This window comes from Myotis davidii, unplaced genomic scaffold (genome assembly GCF_000327345.1).
Source record: "Myotis davidii unplaced genomic scaffold, ASM32734v1 scaffold89, whole genome shotgun sequence".
Classification (NCBI taxonomy): Eukaryota; Metazoa; Chordata; class Mammalia; order Chiroptera; family Vespertilionidae; genus Myotis; species Myotis davidii.
In genome coordinates this window covers 5491802-5517458 of record NW_006300372.1, presented here as the reverse complement: position 1 = coordinate 5517458, position 25657 = coordinate 5491802, and the positions used below count along the sequence as shown (strand labels likewise).

Below are 25657 nucleotides of genomic sequence, written 5' to 3'. Positions count from 1 at the left end.
GTGTATGAATTTGTGCACAGGGCTACTAGTAATCTATAATGAGAAGAAAATCAAACAACCCAAAACCAACCCAGAACTGACAGATATTAGAAGTAGCAGGTAAAAATAATTATTATAACTATATTCCAATTATAATAACCTTTTTTTAAAGTTAGAAGTATGGAAGATAGAAATCAAACTTGCAGAGATGATATTAAAATGTTTGAAATGAAAAAAAATCTCCTGGATGACATTAATGACAGATTAATTATTGCAGAAGAAAGGATTTGTGACCCAGAAGTTCAAGCAATCATGTTGGACAACAGTCTCTCCTGGAGTTGTTGGTATTCCTGGTTGGCCCCGGACTCAGAGCAAGGACACCTCATAGATGGAGGGAATATTTAATTTTCCCCAGAGATGTTTGCTTTTCAAATTTAAAGATGATAGATTAAAGGTGACTGTTTAATTTTTACTGGAAACATGTGTCTACCATGTTATCAGCATGCTAGTAAAGGTCAAAGAGCTAACAGAACATATAAACATTCTGACAATAGTCTTACAGGATATTCAGAGGCAGAAGAAGCTCTTTCCCAAGCCAGCAGGGAGCAAGCTGCTGAAGGGAAGAGAGCATACTAGTTTCCTATTTAATAAAGAGCTAATATGCTAATTATACCAGACAGTGGAGTGACCTTCCAAAATGACCTTCCAAAATGACTAGTGGGTGAAGGGGTGGGGCCTCAGGGCTGCAAGGCAGCCAGGGCTGTGGGGCCTATCCTTGCATGAATTTCATGCATCAGGCCTCTAGTTAGTATATATTTTTCATCTCTCCATAACAGAAAAATTCACACATGTGCACATGTATAACCTAAAGAAGAACATGTCCCTATGTTTTAGAGGTTAAAAATCTGTCAAAAGGATTTAAGAAAAAGACCAATGACCAATGGAACATTCATGGATACCATCTACAGGCCTCTTTCTATGGAGCAACATGATGCCAATGAAAGTGTTGGGCTCTCTTGATCTAAGCCAGACATGGGCAAATGGCTCTGTCTCAAGGATGAGTCTATAAGTGAGGTTGTTTAATGAGGAGGTTACAGAAAGTGGGCAAAAGGTATGACCAGAAAGTGCACAGGGCTCCATACCTCCTATTAATTGTGGTTTATTTTTTTAATGCCAAAAGGAATATAGGAGACATTTCTGTCATGTTTCTCAGAAGACACCTGGAACCTTTAAATCAAGCATGTCAAACTCATGACCCGCAGGCCACATGTGGCCCACAACCAATATTTTTGCAGCCCAGCCAATATAACGGTATGTAAGAAATGTTTTAATAAAAATTCCGTAACTTAATTTTTACAATATCCTAATAAAAATTTTAACTTTTATTAAAATGTTCTATTATTTTATGTTAACAATTACTCATTTCTTTCCGCCCTTTGTATCCAGCATGACTCTATTGAAATAAACCTACATTTCTATGAAAATTGAAGCTTTTGTTTTTTTTGCAGCCCATATAAACTTAAACCTTGTTTATTTGGCCCGTGTTAGCCTTTGAGTTTGACATGCTTGCTTTACATAGATTACTCCACTGTTCACTGTATTATAGAGCCGAGTAATCCCAAAGTTTGTCTTGGATCCTTGGCTCAAATGTTTAATTTGGTCTACTTTTGAGATTTGAGACACATACATAAAAAACCCAAGTGAAATCGTACTTTCAGAAACGTTTATTAGGAAGAATGTGGAAGGCAAAGAGGGAAGAGGACTAAAGAAGGAAGCTTTCACTATCTGATACAAGCTCAATAGGGGCAGCTCTCTGTCACCAAGAACATATGCAAGGAGGAAAAAAGGACAGGTGAGTTGTAAGAAGAGGACTGCCATGAGGGAGAAAAAGAAGATATATTCTTTCACATCCAAGCCTGCTTAACTAGCATGCTCCATCACGTAGAAACTTAATTTGCCCAGAAGATTTCCTAAAGAAAGAGTAAGAAGAAATATTTCATTAAATAGTAGAATGTCAGAGCTACGAATATACTTTAAAATTATCTTATCAAACACTCTTATTTTATATTTGAGAATACTTAGAGCCAGAGCAAAAGGGAGAATGGACTACAAACAAAAACTAGGTTATTGGCTTCCTGCCCAGTTATCCTTTTACAATCCTAAAATGTCACTGACAATCCTATGACCTATGCAACAGTCTCTTTGAAAATGGGTTATTGAATCATAAGCTTTTTCATTGAATCAGTCCTGCATGTTAACCCTCATCTTCTCTGTCAATACTCTCACACTTGGGCTAAATTACTTAATAGTGGATGACCTGGGGGTTTCACACTCCTGTCCTCGCTCTACGCACAAAACTACAAAATAATTGTTGTGCAGAGGACTCCAGTCTGATGCCATAGGGATAATTTTTCTTCCTGTGAAATGTACTGGCTTCTACAGAGATCAAACCTGAAGCCATGGTTTTGTGAGACCTCTGCATCTAATAACTGAAAATCATGTCACAGAAATCCAAGCCCCCCTCACACCCAAAACACACCCAAAACAAAACAAAAGCAACAACAAACCACAACAAACTAAACACTCACTCTCAGCTAAAGGACCCAAGCTTTGTTGTCCCCTCATTCTAGCTCAGAGTTTCAAACACATTCAAACATAGAGGTTGAAGATATCTGACATTAGGCAAAACCACAATTTGTCTTAAAATCAAAGAATTTCAGGACTCTAAAAGGTATTTGAAGCTTCAAGTGAAAATCCATCAGTTGGCATAGCTGTGGTTGGCAAACTGCGGCTCGCGAGCCACATGCAGTTCTTTGGCCCCTTGAGTGTGGCTCTTCCACAAAATACCACGTGCGGGCGCACATACAGTGCGATTGAAACTTTGTGGTCCATGCGCAGAAGTCGGTTCTCGGACTGGGAGGGTCTATTTTGAAGAAGTATTGTTGATATTCTGCTCTGTTGGCTAATGAGTTTACCGACCACTGAATGTGAGGGCTCAGAGAGAAGAAAGGACCCGAGGAGCACACTGAGCACAATGAGCATAATGGGTCTGCTTTGTACTCCGGTGAACTTTATATGACCACAAGCTCTTCTCAGCAGGGACTGATCATTATCTGTGCAGACTGGAGCAAATTCCTGGCATCCAGGCTGATGGTACTTGGTAGAAGAGGTAGCTAGTACTTGCTGTGGGCTAAGCTTTTTCATTGTTCTCCCACCTTCCCCCAAACAGTACTCACAAGCTCTCAACACACAAGATGCAGGGGTTTTCATAGGTTACCAAATTGGTGCCACAGACCGGATGATATATACCACGGCAGGGCTTCAATGTTCCTTTGAACCAGCTCAAGTCTACTTTCTTATATGGACATTTCACCTGCAATAGAATTGAGAAGAATGATACAATTAGAATCACACTCAGAGACAGGTAGCTCACCTCTGGACTTCATTAGGGAAATCTAAACATAGCCAAGATCATGTTCTAGTCTCCCCAAAGCTCTCACAGCTCTCCCCTCCACGAAACAATGAAACCAGAACCTACATGTATCCTATCTGATAGCAACATGATACCTCCTGACAGCAATAGAGAACAGAGGCCTGCTATGCTAGAGTTGGAAAAGGAAGAATGAATAATTAGAATTTATTTGGGAAATTCAGCTTCTCTCTCAGTCTCCTTTATTCCAAGACTATTAGATCTGGGAGTATTCTTAGAGATTTTTTTAGGCCAACTCAGCTATGAAAACTAAAGCTCCATAATTGGAAAAAATGCTTTGCTGAAATCCATATGCCTTGATTTAAAATATTTACCACATTTTTTATCTACTCTCAAGATCCCCAAGCCAACTCTTATCTTAAAGTTGTGAAGTGTGGGATCATTTAGAATAACTCCCTGGTTTTTTAGGGAAAATGGAAAATAAGGGAAGGAACATGTGTCATCAGACATTAGAATCCATGTCTACTTGCAAGGCTGGTGTGAGTGATGTCTTGAAGCAGTGATTCTAAGGTGATGGCTTGAGGATGGTGGTCTCAGGGGCTCTAAGAGTGCCATTCAATAGATAAAGTACCTCTGATACAATGTGGAAGAGACTTTTGGCTTAGTATTTTAGAGATAGAAAAATCATAGTTAATCTTAGAATCTCTCCCTCCTTTCCTTATCTATCCAACACCACCACCATGGCCAGGCCTCCATCACCTACCTCCTATGTCTGTCACCCAATTAATCCTTCCACTTTCTCTATTACCCTTGTCCTCTAGTTTCCATAATTTAAGTATCAATTGAATAATTTTATTCTGTTTATTAAGAAATCTTTAATTACACACCATTTCACATTAAAAAATTTGTTCTTAGTATGGGATAGAAGACTCCATGTGATCTGGCCCCTCCCAACTTTTCCCACCTACCTTTACACCACCTGGCTCTTTGCCTTTTTAGCGCTCCCCACCCCCAATACTCCATCTCAGGGTCTTCTGGTTTGTCATGACCACCCCCAACAAACATATTTGTTTCCCTGAACCCAATCTCATTCTGCCTTCAGAACTCAGGTTACAACCTACTGTCTCAGAGATATTTTTCAAAATACAATCCCAACCCTTCATTCTTTCTTTTTATACCTCCAATCAGTGTTGGATATATAAATATCAAATATATAAGTATTTGAGATATAAAATAGTTTAATCAGAATAAATATAAAGTAATCAAATAAAAATCAAGAATAGCTAGTATCATTGTCTATAAATGCAACTTCTTTTTCTTTTGAGTGAGAGGTGTTCATCCGGGGAGGGTCCCAATCTACTGCTGTAAGTGTAGCATCCCCTGCACACCCCTCCCTCTCTGTGACCCAGTCATCCAAGTGTTCAATCAGTATAAGCAGGGAAAGTCTTCCTCACCACTCTTCACCCAGGGGGTTACTTTTTGCCCTTCAGATCTCAGTTGAGATATCCCTACCCCAGAGAGGCCAATACAGATCACATGGTTTATAGTAGTATCTCTACTCTTAATAGATATTTTCTATCATACCCTCTTACTTCTTTTTTTTTTTATTTTTAAAATATATTTTATTGCGTTTTTACAGAGAGGAAAGGAGAGAGATAGAGAGTTAGAAACATCGATGAGAGAGAAACATCGACCAGCTGCCTCCTGCACACTCCCCACTGGGGATGTGCCCGCAACCTAGGTACATGCCCTTGACCGGAATCGAACCTGGGACCTTTCAGTCCACAGGCCGACGCTCTATCCACTGAGCCAAACCGGTTTCAGCTCCTCTTACTTCTTGTATGTATGGAATTTACTACAAATAATAGTTGTCCCTTTCCTTTTTTTTTCTGGCTACTTATTAGCTTCATGAGAGAAGGCAATATGTCTGTTTTCCTCACTATTGTATCCTAAGGCATAACCCGGAAGATAAGTAAATATTCCTTAAAGAATTAAGTAAGAATGAGTAAGTTGATGGGTGAGGGAGAACTCCTCCTGCAGGCTGCTCTGGAGAGTAAAATGCTAGAACTGAACTCTTTGAGATCAGAGGATAAATCCTAGACAGGCTCTGCGATCCTCTGCTGGAGCTACAGCCTCTATCAGGTTCTACACTCTAAACTATAGGTATCTTGAAGGCCAACCTCCCCTCAAAAGTCCTTTCTCACCAGTCAACTCATAACTGATTTTTTAAAAGAAGTACAACTTAAAAGTTACAAATGAGACAAAAACTTAAAAGTACAGAAACTCCTAAAGGAATACAATGATGCAAATGTATATTTTAAAAAAGTAATCCCTCATCACCCATTTCCATCATTTATCAAACACGTAGTAGCTTCACAATATATTTAATCCTCAGAGGAGTAGGTTAAAATGAAAAGGGTGGCCCCTTCATTTTTCCTCATCCAAGTTGCAAACACAATTTGATGCTCTGCTCATATTCTTGCACATTTTCCTCAGTCCACAACTTTGATGTTCCCTATTCACAACTTACATAGTCATTCTCTGCATGTCTCAGAGCATTTGGGAGCATCCCCTCCCCAAACTGTGAGCTCCTTGAGAGCAAAAACTGTGTTATGCCCAAGTCCGAGGGTTCTTAAGACCCTGCCCTTCCCCTGGCAATCATGGGTGCTCATAACACTTCCCAGGTACCATGAAGGTTCTCTGGTGTATGTACATATGACCAAATCTCAGCTTGAATCCCAGTTTGAATCACTCTACTCTGGGCTCCTACACCTGCAGTGTACCTGTCATATTCACAGGATTGCTCTTCTAAGAATGCAACAGATGACCTTGCTGCAGTAAGGCTCAAAAATCGCAATTCCAAAGAAAACTCCATTAGAACCTCAGTCCTGGCAAGCCTAGTGAAACATTACCTTGAAATCTCCATGGGGTGGCCACCATTCTTCACGGACTGAAACCAAGACATAACTGAAAATAGTTACAAAATCTAATATCTGGTAAATCATAGCTTAATCTTTTGGCTGATTAAGAATTCTTAATCTGGAATAAAAGAATTTTAAATTATTACCAAGGAAGCTTGCAATCATTTAAAGCATTGTTTTATCTTTCCATGTATTAACTTATTTTTTCTCAAAATGCAGAACAACCCCTCTTCTCCTGATAGATAATCAGTAGAAGACTATGTAGATGCCTTGCTACTCTCATAAACATTGCCAATCCAGTATATCAAATTACTTTTGAAGAACAGGAGTGGATTCAGAACTGGCAGCCCACGTATGAAAGAAATTAAGAAATGCTAGAATTTTAAAGAGGCCTTTAAGCCCAATCCCCCTATTTCACAGAAAGGGGAAAGACCCTTGTTATGAAATGCCCAGGAATTCATGACAGATATGTAAAAAATCAAGCTCTTCAGTCCTTGAGACTCAGTGACTTTATAACTCTCTACATGACCCTTCTCTAGAAAAGGACCTGAAAAATAATTACCCACTCAGATACATGGAAAAGCTTTATTTTTTCTTTCTTTTTTTTTTAAAAAAAGCATTTTCAACAGTACTGAATTTCTGAGATGTGCTGCCATGTAGGCACATTGTCAGTCACTTTCACAGGTCACCTCATTGAATTACCCAAGCTCCTGGTCCCCATGAATTAGGTTTCATAATCTGCATTAATAGGTGGAAAAACCAAGGCGCCTGCCCCTTAGCCCAAAGCCTTTTTTTTAGGGGGGGTGGACCACACTCCATTGTCTCTCTTTCTGTATATAGATACAGATATACAGATACAGTAAAATGACATAAATAAATAAGAATTTCAAAGCATTCTATTTCAGATCACAATGAATGTTAGAGCCCACAAATCCACTTTACATTCCTGCCAGAACCAGCCAAATTACTCACCAGATGGTACCACCGAATGGATCAGCATGAAGAACAGTAATGAGCAGAGCACTGGGAAAGATTTGGCCATCTTTCCTCCTGGTGTGTTCTTAAAATGATGCTCTGAGATGTCCCAGGGCGTTGTTCTCTACTGCAATCACCAAAGTAGAAATAATTGGAATACCAGCTTCGAAGTGAATATCCATCTCTAGTCTGCCCATTGTAAATTCTGCATATGGCACTTGGAATGCCTAATTCCACCCTTCCCCAAGAACAAATGCTCAGGAAAAGTTAAATCTTGGCTAGTCACAAATAAAAGTATAGACCTCCGTGACAGATCTGTGACTACTCAGAAGACAGAAGTTAGTCAGCGATAACTCTTTGAACATAATTGTATTATTTTAGTATAGAGGCATTTTAAAGTGACTTGAAAAGTCAACTTCTTACCTCAAGACTCATCCAATTGCTTTTCTTTAAGAAGCTACAGAGAAAATGATGAGGCCACTAGAGGCTTCTAGACAAAAGCTTCTCAAGAGAGGAAGCATGTCTGTATTGCTCATGAAGCAGAGGCTATCCCTGGATTAAGGTAAAGATTACTAATCTTCCAGGCATCTTCGGTTATGCTGAAAAATCTTCTGACTGGGCATACTAGACTACCTTAAAGCATTCTTGGAGAGTCCACAGGGATAAAAACCATTACCTGCCATCTCATGGGGGCCCCAAAGCTCTTTTTATCCAGACACAGAAAGGGATACACCAGTGAGCAAATCCTCCAGTGGGATTGCCTTCCCTGTAGCAGCTTTTCCAACCCTAGAGAGCAGTGCATACAGGTACCAGAGCTTGATCAAGGACCATATTGAACTGTCCCCGTCGTCTTTCTAATCCTGCAAAAGTGCCCTGGTCCCCCCCCCCCCCCCATGTCCTTTGGGCCTTTTTTTTCTGCTCCGGAGCATATGTCAACAGGAAATTCACATAAACTCTCTGCTGCTCTGCTGTGCTGAGACATAAAAGGTCTCCTCAATACTCCACTGCCCAGAATGGTTGGAGGTCCCTGGCACAAGGTCCAGAGCTGTCTCCTCTGCCTGCTCCTGAGACAATCAGGGACACCATGTCTTTTTAGGTACTCCCCCATCTCTTCCTGAGGCCTTGCCTAGATTCCTGCAGGAACGAAGCAGAAACAGTGGAAGATCCAACTGTATGGATGCACAATGCCAGATGCTCACTTGTCCTACAGCATATGGCCCAATTGACCCACCTTAGAAAGAAGAGAAAAGGAAGGGAGATGTGACCTGCTTTTGTGACTGGTAACTCATTTAAGGAGCATGTGTTAGGGCCTCAGGAGGGGATAGAGTAGCTGTGTGGGAGGAAGGCACTGAGGCATTGTGTGCTGGGCTGAGCAGACCTTGGGAGGCCCAACATTTAGATCCATCAACATCAAACCTCAGCAGGGGGCTTTGGTGAAGAAAGCAGGAAGCCCTCTGGAAGACTTGGCAGGTAGGCAGAGCAGCCGTTGGCAGGCATTCCGAAGAGGCAACAGCATGAGGAAACAGTAGGAAGGAACACAGTAGAAAGAGCATATCATGTTCCACAATGCTCATGAATACCTTCAGCCAGAATGCCAAATGTGGAAGCAGCTGAGGAACAGAGGAGGTGGCAGCGACAGATGAGGTGATGGATGCCATTGGCAGTCCAGTGTCTTTGCAGTTGTGCAACAGGGAAGAGATGTTACCTGAGTTTCTTCCTGTTACCTGAACTTTCTGCCTCTATCTTCCTTTTTGTAAAGAACAATTGTTCTTATATCAAGGAGTAAATGTTAGCATTAGAAAATAGGAAAATAACAAAAAAAATATGAAGATGTGAAATCTTAAAACCCAAAAATAACTATTAAATGTATATTGAATTATTATATCACTCCAGTTCAGTGTGTTCCTTGATCAAGCTCTGGAACTTATATGCATAATTCTCTAGGGCTGGAAAGGCTGCTACAGGGAAGGCAATCCCACACCCATGAGCACATGTACATGTTCCCATTGTCATATTTAATCACATTTTTGTGGTATATATTGTTTTCTGCTTTTTTTCCACTTAGAAATGTACTGTGACATTTTCTTGATCTTTTGCAGATGCCCATATGTGACTTGGTTCCCTTTAAATGGTGGTGCCTAAAGAATATAGGTTATTCCTAGTCTGTTCTGATTAGTTTATAGTATTGTGCGTTCTCATTCTATCTTTCTCCAAACCTGAATTTTCCACTTTTCATTAGTGTAGCAAAAGATAATATAAGACTATGGTCAGATCCACCCTTTGACGCATTAACTTAAAGATTCTGAGTTGTTTTAAAATGGGATGCCATGAGCGTATTCTTCACTCACGAGTATGTCTATAACCTCTCTCATTCCCAATTTCAGTAGGATTAGAAGAAATACTTTTGTGTGATTTAGAGTTCAAGAAAACGACCACAGATACTCTCCTTAAGACAAGAATCACATACACGGAGACAAGCCAGACAGTTACTGCTGAGATTCTTTTATTGAAGAATTAAATCCATATATTTGTCCCACAGCATCCCCGGGAAACAGGTTCTCTATGTGGAATCTGCTAAAGGAAACTTGGTGAGCTTGAGCATCAGCGAGGCTTGCACGGTCCATAATTGGCCAAATAAAGGGCACCACGGCTCTTCCTACAAAAGAAATCATTCTTTAAAAGAAAGGTAAAGGTTTTGGAAATTTTAAATTAAAAGTTTCATATTTTTAGCTCAATCCAGTCAAATGAGTACACAGCATGAAAGATGAACAGTTAGCCACTAAGCTTAAGCAAGGTGAACTAAAAAAAACTTCAATGCGCTAGTAAAAACCAGTGTCAAGAGCCCCCTCCCCCCAAAAATTCTGTGAATTTTTTTTTGTCTGTCATTTAAAAATACTGTAAGAAGTCTCTCATTTTCTAGCTTCCATTTCTTCCTACTATCCACTTTCTCTCTTCCTCTCTCTTTCCTTCTTCTTTTTATAAAAGATTATGATCATCAGTGAACCATCTCACTCTTATGCTTCATAGCAGCATCTTATTTGGAAGCCAAGATTGTCTCTGGCTCTCTGAGAAAGGCTATTTCTGCCAATAATATTTTGAATTCAGCACTTACGCAACACCGTTGCAAAACAAACATTGGTTGCCATACTCTACTCCATCAGATCCACAGTGAGGCATATATTCCAGGGTGCATGCCTGAGAGTATCTGGAGCATTTAACCTGCCCATGTCCCCCAAAAAAAGAAAGAAAAGAAAGAACAGTTTCAGATCATTAAATCATAGAAAATAAACTTTTAAAAGACCCTGAAGGATTATTTAGTTCAGAATTCCATGTGCAAAACAACATTTTCCGAAGTTTATATAATCTGACCTAACAATGGTGGGACAATCATCACAGCAAGGGAGAGCTCAGTTCAGGTTTAAGGCTTCCCTCTCACTCCTCTACATTAGAGTGACAGATACATCCTATGGATTCTATCTTGTACGTAATTTCCAAATTAGTCCTCTCCTTACCAGACTGTCGTTCCCTTTAACCCAGCCCTCAGTAGGTCCTGCCTCCCCATCTGCAGTTATCTGCCAATGTACTGCCCAGCCTCCATGCTTTATTGGGGATTTCAGTCGTCCTCCACATTGATGCAGAGGGATTTTTCTTTTTTTTTTTTTACAAATCAACTTAGATCTTGTTCTTCAAAAACTTAACTGACTTCCCCATCAACAGAAAGTCCCCTCATGACCCATTCTTATCTGCTCTGCCACTTATGCTAGGCCATTTAAGGACTGAATTCCCCGAGAGTCTCCTGCTCCTGAAAGTCCCTGTGACTTTGCTTATGGTGTTTCTCCTCTTACATGACGTTACCCACTTTATCCATCAACCCAGCTTCTGTTCCTCCTTTAAAGTCAGGTCACGGACTTTTATAAGTTTCTCTCTCCCACCCATGGAATTGGGTTAGGTAACTCTCCTTAAATTAAACTGTCTTTTACATGTTAACAGTTCTCCTATCTTATCCTAATTATTGACATCCCACTCACATAGCTCTTTACCCCTAAATTATCTCTATATTTCTTTTGAATTTTTTGTGCTTTTAAAAAATAGCTTTCTTTATTGTTATGAGAATAACCTTGAGTCCCTAATTCCCTTGAACTCCTTTTTGTAACCTGCTAATTAGTTGCAGTGTTAGAAAACAAGCACGTGGCTCAGCCAGTGTGGCTCAGTGGTTGAGTGTTGACCTATGAACCTGGAGGTCACAGTTTGATTCCCAGGCAGGACACATGCCTAGGTTGCAGGTTCAATCTCATCATGGGTGTTTTTATCTCTCTCTCCCTCTCTGAAATCAATAAGAATATTTTAAAAAAATAAAAGAAAAGAAGCGCATGTATACCAACCTGCCCCAATTAAGGGCTATGAGTAAAGTTTCTAAAGTCCTTCTCTGGGCAAATAAATTAACTCTACTTCAGGTCATCTGTTTAGGCTGGCCAAATGTCTTACCTATGACCATACATGGTATAGATAATTTTTAAATGACATATCTTAAAATAGTTTTTCCCATAGGAAAATGAGGAATTAGTGTAACATTTTATATTTAAGAATAAATAAAATTTCTGAATATACTTACACATTGCCCATCATGAAGTTTTCTGAGTACAATTCCTCGTTCTCTGAAAGAGAAAATTTTATCTAATGGGTAAAGCAGTTACTTGATATTTCATAACCTACTGAATAAAATACAGTCATATGTCATTCTGTGTTGTCTGACCGGGACTGAGAATGAGGGGTTCTGGTTAATAGTCTACTCCAGTTGACTAATATTGACCATTAATATCTTTGGTGGGTAATAAAACATCCATCAAATAAAAACATATGAAAATAAGATCAACACTAAAAGGACTATTAAAAAATAGTCCATGAATATTCAGATAAAAATCAAAGGAATAGTATAGTGTGAGAACATTTTTGCAGTTAAGAAAAAATGCTCAAATCCATTTCTGACATTAGTGTGGGTAATTTTGTTACAGTTATTTCTCCTTTCTGAGTTAGATTCCTGACTTCTTTAAAGAGGATATGAGATATGAGATAATATAATCTATAAAATCTCCCCAGTCTTTAAACTCCTATTGTTTTAGTGGTGTATGAGTTTGCATATCCTAAAGATTATATCCTGAATAACAATTGCTATTACACTTGACTATACATTTCAAAAGGGCTAGAAAATGAGAGAAAACAAGGAAGAAAATCATGAGGAGAAAATAGAGCTCATTTCTATGTGTATTCACTCCATATCTACTGCTTAGCTAATGATTGACATGTTTTTATCACAGTAAATTCTAAACACTGTTGTAATTTATATCTTATATAAGGGAATACTGAAGTGTTTAGTGGATTGGATGTTTACCTCATGCTACAGATTAATTAAATGCAGTTTGGATTCTAATCCATATGTCTGACTCCAAACCCCATGATTTTAACAATTAATCATAAAATAGTGAATTAAAATAGCTAGAATGGCTGGTAATAACCATTCTCCTAGAAGCTGAGAGGTTGTTTCCAGTGAGGAGTTAATATTGAACTTGTGGCAGTGGGGATTCCAACTGGTTCCAACTACCATTTGTACTCCCACTCTCTTCCCCAGACTTTTCCAGGCAGCCATGAGAAGTAACATGAATTTCCTCTGGTGTGTGAAAGATAGAACAAAGCCTTGTAATCATGTCCATGGCTAACAGCCTACAGAGAGATAGCTATCTTCTGAATTCCTTAGAGATATAGCTAATTTTTTAAAATTTTAACAAAGCAATGCCCAAAGAGGATGGTCAAAAGGTAGGATTTGTCAACCCCTGTGTTTAACAACCAAGCAGATTTTGGCCAATGTGGATTTTGTGATCTTTAAAGGGGCTGGGGCTGGGCTCCAAATTGAATACCATACTTACTGTTTTTTCATACAATACGTGCATTCATTGCTGTAAACGCTATTATCTACGCCACATACTGGTTTATACTCCCTTGTGCATGCAAACCCGCCTTTAGCCTGGTATTTGAAGCAATCCACCTGTAATTGGAAGAAAAATAATGTCCTACATTCTCTTTCTTTAATTCTGTAGTCATTCTCATATCAAAATGGAAAGAAGAGAGAAGAGAGTGGAAAGAGTATCCAGAAGATATTCTATTGGACCAGGTGCTGCATTACAAAAACTGATCAGACCTAGGACATTCCTTAAGTAAAATAAGAATTGGCTGTTTAAGCCCTGGCCAGGTAGCTCAGTTTATTAGAGCATCATACTGATAAGAAGGTTGCAGGTTCAATCCCTAGTCAGGGCAACATAGAAGAATACCACCCCACCTCCCCACCCCCCACATACACACACACAAATAATTGGCTGTTTAAGAAGAAAATATTATTCTCTCCTTTTAGGGTTATAATGCAAGTCCAAAGGAATAATTAATGTGAAAAATAATCAGAAAAGTTTAAAATGCTACCCAAAAGTAAAATTTACTTTATCTGTTACTCCCCATTTGTAAGGAGACTCCTTTTGTAACCTTTTAAGAAAGAACCACCAGGAAAAGAAGAGTAGGAACAGTATTACCCCCGATGAATTATTTTAGTTTACTGTGAGCCAGTTTAGCTACCTCCCTAGCTCCTTTACACTTTAGCTCTGATTTTGCTTGTACAAAGACCACACAGAGAAGGCTGTACTCACCGCTGTCCCAATTGCTTGATCACCAAAAGAGAGGGGAAGGAGATGTAGTTGGAGAGAAGGAATTGGAGAAAGCAAATTCCATGGTTAGAAATGCAAAACTGGATTCATTGTTCACAGTAACTAAAACCATGTGTTGTAGTAAACTATAGAAATGTTTAAAAACGTTTAAAAATGCCAAAAAATGTTAAAAAAGGCTTTAAAATGTTTGAGTTAACTTTCCTGAAACTTAAAGTGTGATATTAAGGACATATTCCCCACTGCCCTGAAGGATTCGAACTTCAATTACTGACTTAGAGTGACTTGCCATGAGAACCATATGTCTGATGACTTTTATTCCTTCCCCTCCCCAGAGTGAAACCAAGTGTTGGCAAGCTTGTTTTCTGATATGCCCTTTGGAACTAAGGTTGAACTTGAGATCTTGCTGTGCGTTTTGTTTGCCAGAATCCCCTTACTCCCCCCGCTGGACTACCACGGGTACTACAGGCTATTTAAAGGGTCCCCGAACACCATTCAAGTTGATCATCGCTAGATCGCCCTGGTAAACGCTGATTGCTTTGATCCCTGCGCTGCACTGGTGGCTGTGATCGCTGGAAGTTTATCTTCGCTGCCTTCAGTTTGGGCGCAGACCCTTTCCCCACACCGCTTCGCTCCATGCCACAGGGATCTCTGAAGGCAATGCTGCCCTGAAACTGAAACTTCGTTCCTGACCTGACCATCCAGCCAGAGAAGGTGCCGCTGCCGCCTGGAGAAGAAACCAGGCTTTGGGAATTAATTCCCTTTAAGCCTGTGCCCATGGCACCAGGAAATTTTTGAGTAACAGTGTGCTATGTGCTGATAAGCTTTGTGCCCACTGCAATGATAAAAGGAGAATAAATTGCTGTGTGGATTGTAACTGTAACTATTTGTGTGGCATAATTCCTCCGGCAGTCATAAATATACTAATATAAGGTCAGATGAAATTGCCTGCCATACTCCTACCAGCCCAAAGCAGTCTTTTTGCTGGTAACTACTTTAAATCTCCGAGTACCTGCACGGTTAAGGGATAAACTCCTCTTTCTTTCTCAGACACCATTTCCCAACATCCCTTCCCCAGGCCAGACCTAAGAGAGGTCACTTCTTTACTCAGGGCCAAAGTCAGGGTGGAGACAGAGATGCATGTGATCTCTGGGGAAGAACCATGGGGAAATCTCTGGTCTTTGGAGGAAGGGCTGTCACAGGTCTTCAAGAGTTCTTGTGGGCATGCCAAGGGCAAGGTTGGGTTACAGTCTCAACATTTCATGAGTGGTTTCTGAAAGGGCAAGTCAGAATCTTGTGGGATCCTGATCTGGAACTCGGTGAAGGGCCTACAATCCTTTTCATCTTCTCCATCTCTCTTCCTTTTCCTGAAGACCTGACCCTTCTCCCACTTTGTCAATCAGACCAATCCAAATAGATACTTTCTAAATTTTCTTCTAACTTCAGCATTCTACTCTTACTAAGGGCTGAATATATTGCAGTTAGCATAAAGACACGAGCATTTAAAAGGATTCTTAACTCACCAGGTGGAGAGACAGCCCATGTAGTGGCTACTAGAGCAAGAACGGCAAGAGCAGTGATGGTCTTCATCGTGGGGATGAATGAGGGTGCTAGGGCTATGCTGCTCCGAGGCAACAAGTCCAGAGAGAGAGAGACAGAGAAAAGGTAATCTGCCTAATACACTCGTGTGTATATATAGTGCACATATGCAATGCAGGGTCCCACCCTGATTAAAAATTGACCTTTCCAATGATGATTGGCTGTTTACCCAAGCTAGGGTATTTTTTCATTGGTCAAGGAAATCTTCCTTATTATCTTGATTTATAGACAGTTGGTACAGTTACACCCTGAAACTCATCTACCAAAGGTGTTTTACGTAATAATCTTTTGATTTATCAGCAAATACAATGGCATGACTATATTTGAGAACAAATATCATAGGTGTAGTAAGAAGAAATAAAAATTAAAATGACATGTGTAAAGGGTATAGGTTTGCAAGATGATGAATAACCACTAGATCTCATTGACATAAAAATGTTAAATCACTATGTTGTACACCTGAAACTAATATAAGTAATATATTTAAACTAATATACCAATTATACTTAAATAAAACATTTAAAAGGTTAGATTAAATACAGGAAAGTTGAAATAGAAAGTAAAAGCAACATTTCTTTAAAATGTACAATAGTAGGCAACAGGAATAGATAGCGTTGTAACACCTTGATTTTTCAGAGTATGAAGAACTTTACAATGTTCTATGAAGGTTTGTTAAATGATTAAAATAAACTGGTGAATTTCATAGACCAGTACTGTTGCTACTTGGCATATGGGACAACAAACTCAGAAAGATTAAATGTATTCTATTTAGCCCTAGCTGGCTTGGTTCAGTGGATAGAGCATTGGCCTACAAACTAAAAGGTACTGGATTCAATTCTGGTCAAGGGCACATGCCGAGGTTGCAGGCTCAACCCCCAGTAGGGGGCATGCAGGAGGCAGCCAATCAATGATTTTCTCTCATCATTGATGTTTCTATCTCTCTCTTCCTCTTCCTTCTGTTCTGAAATCAATAAAAAAATATTTTTAAAAAATGTATTCTACTTAGTCACATAGTTCATGGTCAGGAGAGCTAGTTCTACAAAATCCTAGGCCTTAACTTCTCTCCTGAAATACATTTTTCCTTTATTAGGATATGTTACTTCAATAACTAAAATGGTTATTGAATAATCTGATTTTAGCATTCTTTCTCATGGCTCTTAAGATTATAAGCATGATATTTTGTTTAACACAAACTAATAAAAGAGTAATGTGCTAATTAGACCGGACATCTTCTGACATCCATTCTGACAAAGCCAGAGTGTGGCCGGCCTGGAAACTGCCTGCGGCCCTTCACCCAGGCCGGCCCCACCCCCAGTGGGAATCCCCCATCACAATCTGGGGCCCCCTTCAGGTGGCCCCCACCTGTGCACCAGGCCTCTATCCTATATAATAAGAGGGCAAATTCACCCTAACAGCAGAACGACCACTGGACCAGTCACTATGAGGCACACTGACCACCTCTTGGTCCCTTTCCCCAGCTGGCAGGCTCTGATCACCTGATGGCCACCCTATGATTTCCAATTACTTAGAAATTCATCCCTATCTCATGTGGTCCTCACATTTGTGTTCCAGAAGATAGAGTTAAAATAGAGTAAATTCCCAAAGGACAAACTCAAAGATTAGAGGAGTTAAGCAAATTCCTAGAGCACTCAGCTACTGAGTGATAAGATCTTGACCCAAACTGGATCTTCTAATTTCAGATCTTATGATCTCATAGCACTCACTGCATTTGTTTTTAATTTTTTAAGGAGTGTCTCACTCATACTATTTATTTTTTCCAATGCCACCTCTTTTCCTCAGGTAGAATTGTATAATCTCAGTAATACCATTGTGAAATTTGAATACTTATTACCTCTCCCATATTTCAATGCTTCATCAATGTTTGAAATATGCATAATACAATGAAATGCTCTCTAGAAGCTTCTCTGAATGGGATAAGTGATCTTCCTCTCAAGTTAGAGTGAAGCATCTCACTAGACTGACCATGTTCTAAGTAGATAGAAATAAGAACAATGGCTCACAGGATGTTAGAGCTGGTGGGGCCCTGAACAAGCATCTGGATCTGTGGTTTTCAAACTTTTCATTGCTGTTGTTTACTTAAGAAATGGAACGTTTTTCCTCCCAAAGGTAATTTTATGAGGCCAATAATAAACGAAACAGGTATTTTTAAAGGAAGTAACTTAAATAGAAGCAAGATAGGACTCATGAATGCCTACATTTTCTGCACAGAACTCAAGGTTGCATGTAAGTTCATTTAAGAACGTCTAAACTAGATTCCAAATAAAATAAAATAAAAAGTAAAATAAAATAAAAAGAGGAAGTGAGACCACTCAGTGATTCAGATCCCCTGAAACTGGTACAAGATTCTTTCTGGTTTGCCATACTTTCTCACACCACCACCCACCCTTGTGTCAAGATGGGATTTCTGCCTCTACTTACTTTCCCAAAGAAGGTGAGGGAGGATCTGCCACCTGATCCTAGGCTCAGTTCTCCACTACTTATTGGACACCACCTTCTGAATATCCGTAGCAGCTTCAAGGTCAACATTTCCCCCAGAAATCTTCATGCCAGTTCCCATTTTTAATGGCTTCTGTCCAGTTTCACTCTGGTAAGCTTTGTCAGTAGTAACCAATACAGGAAAGTGTAGGAGTTTTTATTCCTCTCTAATTTTAACATTCATATATAATCTTCCACCAACTAGGTTTTATGTTGTGTGTACCTTCCAGGAAAATTATAAGTTTTAAAATATTATTTCCTTATTTTTAATGCACAGTTAAAGAATAATTGTCTAGAAATCTACCTCCCATGTTCTTCCCTTTTTGGAAATTATCATAGGCATGACAAAGAAATTAACCATCAATAAATTCTAACATGACTTCATTTTTCTTTTTTCCTTTTGTCACCTACTCAGTAACTAAGGATTTAAAAACAGTATATAGAATTATGCTGAAGTCAGCATCAACACAATACATTGCCCAAATTAAAAGTCACTTCAAAGGATCCACACCCATTTCTATTAAGCCTGTTGCTTAACAGGCTCAAGGTTTTTGCTTCAAAACAAATTGATTGGCTGGGATACTAGGGCAGCCAGCCCTAAATGTGGGTCTGTACTGCCATGACTCCCTAGCAGTCCCCACTGTGGTCCCCCACACAGTAGGTGTGAGTTTCCATCAATAAATATAGTTGTACAAAATCGTCTAGTCCTTCTCTGCCTCTATATAAAATTACACTCAATTCTGAGCCCTCCACTCTGCTTGGATATGAGGAGGTTTGGTCCCATTCACTATTGGAGTTTATGAGGATCTAACATGGTCAATAAGTGAACAAAACTGAGAGCAGGCCCTCTGATCTGGACAATCCTAGTTGTATCCTGCATTCTGGTGGTCTAAACCAGCCATAAATTGTTCCCTTCACTGAGGTTGCTCCTTGATTCTGTGCCACACATGGGACAGGGTGACAAATTTTCGAGATTGAGAACTCCTGAATCTAGGGTTTGTGAAACATGTTTTTAGTCACACACTCAGTAGTCTTTTGCCTTTTCAGGATGTGATCAAGCAACAGTCTTGGTCAGTATTAGAACTCAGCCCCTTTCATTTTTCTTGAAAATTTTATACCTTCTGTTTTCCTTACTTTCAAAAGTATTCAAGTTACAAAGTGTAATTCTTTCCTATAATTTATGCTTTTGTTCAGTTTAACTCAATTATCCTTTAAGTCAATTACATACTTTTTTCTGCTAGTTTTGCAATGCAGAGGAGAGATACAAGACTAATTAATAGCTTTTAAATACTGCTTGCGTTGTTGATGTTATTACTTCTTGTTTGAAATATTGACATTAAAATTACTATGACAATTTCATTCTTCTTTAGAATCTTATTTTGTGCTTTTAGGTCAGTGCTGATCGGGGGTTAAGCAGCTCCACCAGAAATCCTTTAGTGGGCACTTAAAACTGGACTCATCCAATGGCCTACACCTCTTCTGAGTGCATAGGAACAGCCTCTGGGTGGGGAAGAGTGGGCATTTCCTGCTTGATTCATCAATGTCTGTTCTGTGACCAGAGACCTGGATTTAGGCAAATATCCTTTGTGGACACAACTTGTCAATCATTCTTTTTTAGAGACCTTGGCAATAGTTCTGGCAACTTTCTCACTAAACATTTGAAGAGCAAAGTAGATCCAGAGATAAGAACATAATAAACTGGTGACTGTTCATTTCAGCACTGCTCCCAGGACTCCCTTCATATAAGTCAAGGCATTGGAAGTCACTTTTCACTGTTAATATCACTACTATAATGCTAAAATCTCAGCAAGTGTATTATTATCCTGCCTCATGTTCCATAGATTTGGAATTGAACTATCCCACAAACAGAAGTGACCATTTCTGTAGATAATGAACAATTTTCTAGGATCATTGACTAAAAAATCCATTTCTTTTGTCGCAAACCATAATCAGATAGATAATATTATTTGCATGAAGAGCATGGAGCAGGAGTGGGCAAACTTTTTGACTGGAAGGCCACAATGGGTTCTTAAACTGGACCGGAGGGCCGGAACAAAAGCATGGATGGAGTGTTTGTGTGAACTAATATACATTCAAAGTAAACATCATTACATAAAAGGGTACGGTCTTTTTTTTTTTTTAGTTTTATTCATTTCAAATGGGCCAGATCTGGCCCGCGGGCCTTCGTTTGCCCACGGCTGGCATAGAGGGACCATAAGGCCAGAGGGACTGATATAAGGAACATGAGCTTAAAAAAACATATACTTGAGTTTGTATTTCTGATATATACCCACTTTGGATAAGCTCAGAAAATTACTTTTCCTCTCCTGGCTTCAGGATTCCCCTATATTAAGTATGCTGTATAAATCATCTCTAATTTTCTTCTAGCTGTCAGTCTAGGATTTTATCATCCTAAAACGTTTTATCAACCTTTTCCTGATTGAGATTGTCTTTATCACTACATACCATATTTTAGCTGATAAAAAAGAAATTAATTAGTAGAAAGCACAATGCTAATTACAACAATATATTTCACAGTATATTTTTATGGTCTCATGCTGCATTTGCATTCCTTTTTAGCTTTAGCATTTGTTCATATTTCTGAAAAATATCTCATGAGTCTAGTCTGCCTGGGGGTGGGAAGGTACATTTTATAAGTTCTATGTTCATGTATCTAGCTTGTTTACAACCATTGGTGTCAGCAATTTTTATTGGATTTTTTTTTAGAGAGAGAGGAAAGAGAGAAAAAGAGAGAAAGAGAGAGAGAGAGAGAGAGAGAGAGAGAGAGTGAGAGATATGCAAGAGCCAAACATCAATCAGCTGCCTCCTACATACCTTCTACCTGTGATTGAGCTGCAACCTGGACATGTGCCCTGACTGGGAATCGACCCAGCAACCTTTTGGTGCAAGGGACAATGCTCAACTATATGAGCCACACTGGCCAGGGCACCAGTAATTTTAAATTTGTACCAGGGAGGGAAGGTAAAAATTCTCTAAATTCTTTGAGAAATAATGGTTCTTCCCTATTCTTGTAGGTTTTATGTCAGTAGGCCAGAACTGAGAATATCTGTCCTAAATTTCCTTTTAAAATTAAAAAACAATATTTATTTTTATTGATTTTAGAGAGGAAGGGGAAGGGAGAGATAGCAACATCAATAATGAGAGAGAATCACTGATCAACTGCCTCCTGCATGCCCCACCCTGGGGATCGAGCCTGCGACCCAAGGCATATGACTCGATGGGGAATTTTACTGTGACCTCCTGGTTCATAGGTTGACAGTCAACCATTGAGCCATGCCCTGACCAGCCTCCTTTTACAATAATTATCTTAGGTTCACTGAAAAACTTTTAATAATATGTTGCTCCATGCCAGGTATTGTACTAGGCACCAGGAATGTAAACAAGAATATCAAACTGTCTCTTTGCATAAAGGAGTCATAGGTCAGTGAAAGGATAGACTTGTAAATAAGCAATTACAAAACAGTGACATCTGGTAATATAGGTGTAAAGACAGGATGTTATAGGACCATATCAAAGGAATAACTAATTCACATTCTGAGAAAAAAAGAGGTTAGGGAAAGTTTCCAAAGACCACCTGCATCTTGCCTGAGGTGAAAACAAACTGGTCTAGAGTTTGGAGAAATGGACCTTGTGAAATAGAAGAAAAAATGGGAGAAGGATCAGTTATGGATAAAGAGGATATGTTAGGAAGAGGAAACATGTAAGAACAAGTTCAAGATAATTACTCAAGGTATAAAAGATAGAAAGCAATGCAAGAGTTAAAGATAAAGAGGTGAACAGAAGCCTTGTATGTCAAGAGTTTGGAGTTTATCTTGGGAGCTAGAGAAGCCACTTAAGGGTTTTAAGTATATCATCAAATTTGGATTTCAGGTCATTATTCTGCCTAGAGAGGAGAATGCAATGGAAGGGCCAAGACTGAAGCAGGAAGATCACTTGTAAAGCTGTTGTGGTCAATCATGAAAGGGTGATGTTGACTTGGAGCAAGTTTACCAGATTTGGTGATGAACTCTATGGAAGATAAAAGAGAGGGGGGAAGACAATGATTAGATTTCAGGTTTGTCTCATTTTGCTTTGCTCTACTGCAGTGCAGCTGCCTTGTAGGAATTTTCCAAGAGTCTAAATTGGGGAATGAAAAGATCTGTGTTTTGAAGAGGTCATTTGGAGATGAAACAAACAAAAAGAGTTGTAAAAGATGGAGACATTCAAATCTGGCCACTGAAGAGAAAAAAGGTCTAAAATTCTAAAAGAAGAAAAAACAGCTAAAATGCAAGGAATCTATAGGTTTGAAACATATTTACAAGCATTGTAACAGCTTGGCTTGATGGAAGGCAGAATATCAGAATAATGCAGAAGGACCTCTATAGTCAAATAAAATTCCAACGAGGATGACAAATAGTTTATTTACCTGGGACTGATCTTCAATGGACAAAGCTTTTTCTGTTCTCTCTTCATGCTTGAAGAATGATTTACAGTCACATATTATTGAGATAGAACTTTAATTTCAATACCGGAAAGGAAAAGGGATCTACCTGTGTGCCAAGATGGTATTAGGAAAAAAAAACAGATGTCTTATTATAATTTTTTCTATTTGGAAAACAGTTATCACCTGTCATTGGTAAAGGCCACAGGAAGAGTTATTTGAGGACACATTCACTTCATTTCCTATGAGCTATATGTGTAACATAGGAGACTGGCCTTGGTCAAAGTCACCCAAGAAGGTCAGAAAGAGTATTGAATTGGGGTACAAATGTGAATCTTGCCAATCTCACATTAAGTATTTAGAAATGTCAACATTTGTTAGCTCCTATTATCATTATCATGGAATGAGAAGTGTGGCTGGTATTTAACAGTATAGAAAAGAGCAAAAAGATGACAATTACGATACAAAAAAAGAAGGAAAGAGAGAGATTCCTACTGCTTACTGGTTTACAGCCCACAGGTCAAACTGGGCCCACCACCGATTTTGCAAATACAGTTTTATTGGAATACACCATGTGTATTTATTTACATAATGTAAATTCATTTCTTTTAAAAAAAAACCCCTCATTGAGGATATTTTTCCATTGATTTTTAGAGAGAGAAAGAGAGAGAAATATCCAAACACATTGATTGGTTGCATTCTGCATGCAGGGCCAGGGAGGAGCCTGCAACCAAGGTACATGCCCATATCCACTGAGTCAAACTGGCTAGGGCTTCATTTCTTTTTTTAATATATTTTATTGATTTGATTTTTTACAAGGAAGAAGGGAGAGGGAGAAAGAGTTAGAAACATCAATGAGAGAGAAACATCAATCAGCTGCCTCCTCCAACTGGGCTTGTGCCTGCACCAAGGTAGTTTTAATATATATATTTTTCAATTATTATTTTTTCAATTATTGTTTTCTTCTATTTTTTGGTATTTTGTTTTTTACTTTTCTTCTTATACACTCATTCTTTTTCTATCCACTCTAAACTGAATCGTGGCCATTTCCTCATTCATTCAATTCCTTGACCTTATCTTTTGGATATAAGCTCTGCCTTTTTAGATTCAGCTTCTCTCCTTCTTTTCTGGGTGGTTGTTGTTTGTATTTTTTGGATTAGTTGTTGGTTTATTGGAGTTTTCTCCCCATATACATATATTTTCCCCCTTCTTTCTTCTTCTTTTTTTCTTTTCTCTATTACTGTTTTTCCTTTTCTCAATATCACTTTTGCACTCTTTTCTCTCCCCTAATACTCTTTGCTATGGTGGTCACCTTTATTTGGGGTTATCATGAATACATTTGCATTTTGTGCCCTGTGTTGTGTCTTGTTGAGTTGTATTTTATACCTTTAAGTCAACGTGGTAGAGAGTGAGACACATAACCAGACATCCTGAGAGGAGTGAAAACGGGGAGAGAAAGAAACAGCCCCCATATGAAAGAAAAGAAGAAAGCACTGGGAAAGGAAGTAAATGAAATGGAGGCAAGCAATTTGTCAGAAAGAATTCATAGCAATGGTAATAATGATGCTGAAAAGGATGGAAGACAAATTCAACTACATGTGTAAGAACCAAGAGCAAATGGAGAAGAACCAAAAAGAAATGAAGAATGAAATAGCTGCAATAAGGACTAGAAGAAGTTGAGGAATGCATCAGTGAGCTAGAAGACAAGGTAGGAAAAAATACCCAAACAGAGCAACAACTGAAAAAACAAACAAACTTAAAAAACAGGAGGAGAGCCTAAAGGAGCTTTGGGGCAACACAAAACAAAACAACATCCACATAATAGGGGTGCCAGAAGGATAGAAAACCTGTTTGAGGAAATAATGACAGAAAACTTCCCTGATATTAGGAAGAAAAAACCCACAAGTCCAAGAAACTCACAGAGGCCCAAACAAGATTAAACAAAAAAGACCAATACCAAGACACATTATAATTAAATTGGCAAACACTAACAACAAAGTAAGAATCTTAAAGGATGACAGAGACAGAAAGTTAACTATAAGGGATCTCCCACCAGACTATCAACTGATTTCTCATATTAAACAATGATTGGGCTACCAAAGAAATCAAGGAAGAAATAAAAAGCATTCAAACAACAATGAAAACACAACAATCCAAAATCTATGGACACAGTGAAAGCAGCCTGGAGAGGGAAGTTCATAGCTCTATAGGCCCACCTCAAAAAACAAGAAAAAGTGGTAATAAATTATGTAACCCAATAACTCAAAGAATTAGAAAGACAGCAACAAGAAAAGCCCAGAGTAACCAGAAGAAAGGAAATAATAAAGATCAGAGTGGAAATAAACGGCATAGAGACCAAAAAACAAAAACAAAAACAAAACATGTGGTATTTTTCTTTCATTGACTGGCTTATTTCACTTAGCAAAATGCTTTCCAGTTCCATCCATGCCGTTGCAAATGGTAAGAGATCCTTCCTTTTTAGAGCAGCATAGTATTCCATCGTGTAGATGTACCACAGTTTTCTAATCCAAAACAACACAAAAGGTCAACAAACCAAGAGCTGGTTCTTTGAAATGATAAACAAGATTGATGAACCTCTAGTCAGGCTCACTAAGAAGCAAAGAGAGAGGACCCAAATAAAATCAGAAATGAGAGGTGAAGTAACAACTGATCCCACAGAAACACAAAGGATTATGAAAAAATACTTTGAGTAACTCTATTCCAACAAACTGGACAACCTAGATGAAATGGACATAGTCTTAGAAAAATACAAGCTCCCAAAACTCAATCAGAAAGAATACAAAAACCTGAATAGGGCAATAACTACTGAAGAAATTGAAGTAGCAATCAAAAATCTTCCAGCAAACAAAATCCCTGGTACAATCGGCTTTACAGGGGAGTTCTACCAAGTATTCAAAGAATTAAAACCTATCCTCCTCAAACTACTCCAAAAAATTCAAGAGGAAGGCACACTTCCAAGCTCTTTCTATGAAGCTAGTATTACCCTAATTCTAAAACCAGATAAAGACCCACAAAAAAAGAGAATTAAAGGCCAATATCCTTGATGAACATAGATGCTAAAATCCTCAACAAAATTCTAGCTAATCAGATC

The 25657-nt window shown here is 38.8% G+C and overlaps 2 protein-coding genes across 2 annotated transcripts; both read right to left on the bottom strand.

Moving 5' to 3' along the window:
* Positions 1 to 1725: 1725 nt before the first annotated feature.
* Positions 1726 to 7372, bottom strand: SPINK14 (serine peptidase inhibitor, Kazal type 14 (putative)). The gene is made up of 4 exons (XM_015572615.1): positions 7303 to 7372; positions 6322 to 6359; positions 3216 to 3352; positions 1726 to 1949 (listed from the first exon to the last, which is right to left on the bottom strand). Exons 1-4 carry the CDS (start codon positions 7370 to 7372, stop codon positions 1904 to 1906), a joined length of 291 nt encoding a protein of 96 aa, XP_015428101.1. The 3' UTR covers positions 1726 to 1903.
* A 2414-nt stretch (positions 7373 to 9786) lies between these two features.
* LOC107185166 (double-headed protease inhibitor, submandibular gland-like) lies at positions 9787 to 15696 on the bottom strand. The gene is made up of 6 exons (XM_015572636.1): positions 15533 to 15696; positions 13995 to 14008; positions 13227 to 13345; positions 11918 to 11960; positions 10418 to 10524; positions 9787 to 9961 (listed from the first exon to the last, which is right to left on the bottom strand). The coding sequence occupies exons 1-6, from the start codon at positions 15597 to 15599 to the stop codon at positions 9907 to 9909; spliced, it is 405 nt and encodes a 134-aa protein (XP_015428122.1). The 5' UTR covers positions 15600 to 15696; the 3' UTR covers positions 9787 to 9906.
* Between the last annotated feature and the right edge of the window lie 9961 nt (positions 15697 to 25657).

Coding starts and splice junctions, on each gene's coding strand:
- SPINK14 (XM_015572615.1), bottom strand. CDS start 7,372: ATGGCCAAATCTTTCCCAGTGCTCTGCTCATTACTGTTCTTCATGCTG. Junction 6,360..7,302: donor CCATTCGGTGGTACCATCTG/GTGAGTAATTTG, acceptor TCTTGGTTTCAG/TCCGTGAAGAATGGTGGCCA. Junction 1,950..3,215: donor ATCTTGTGTGTTGAGAGCTT/GTGAGTACTGTT, acceptor CTCTTTCTTTAG/GAAATCTTCTGGGCAAATTA.
- LOC107185166 (XM_015572636.1), bottom strand. CDS start 15,599: ATGAAGACCATCACTGCTCTTGCCGTTCTTGCTCTAGTAGCCACTACA. Junction 11,961..13,226: donor ACGTATTGTATGAAAAAACA/GTAAGTATGGTA, acceptor TTTCTCTTTCAG/AGAACGAGGAATTGTACTCA. Junction 10,525..11,917: donor AACTTCATGATGGGCAATGT/GTAAGTATATTC, acceptor GGACATGGGCAG/GTTAAATGCTCCAGATACTC.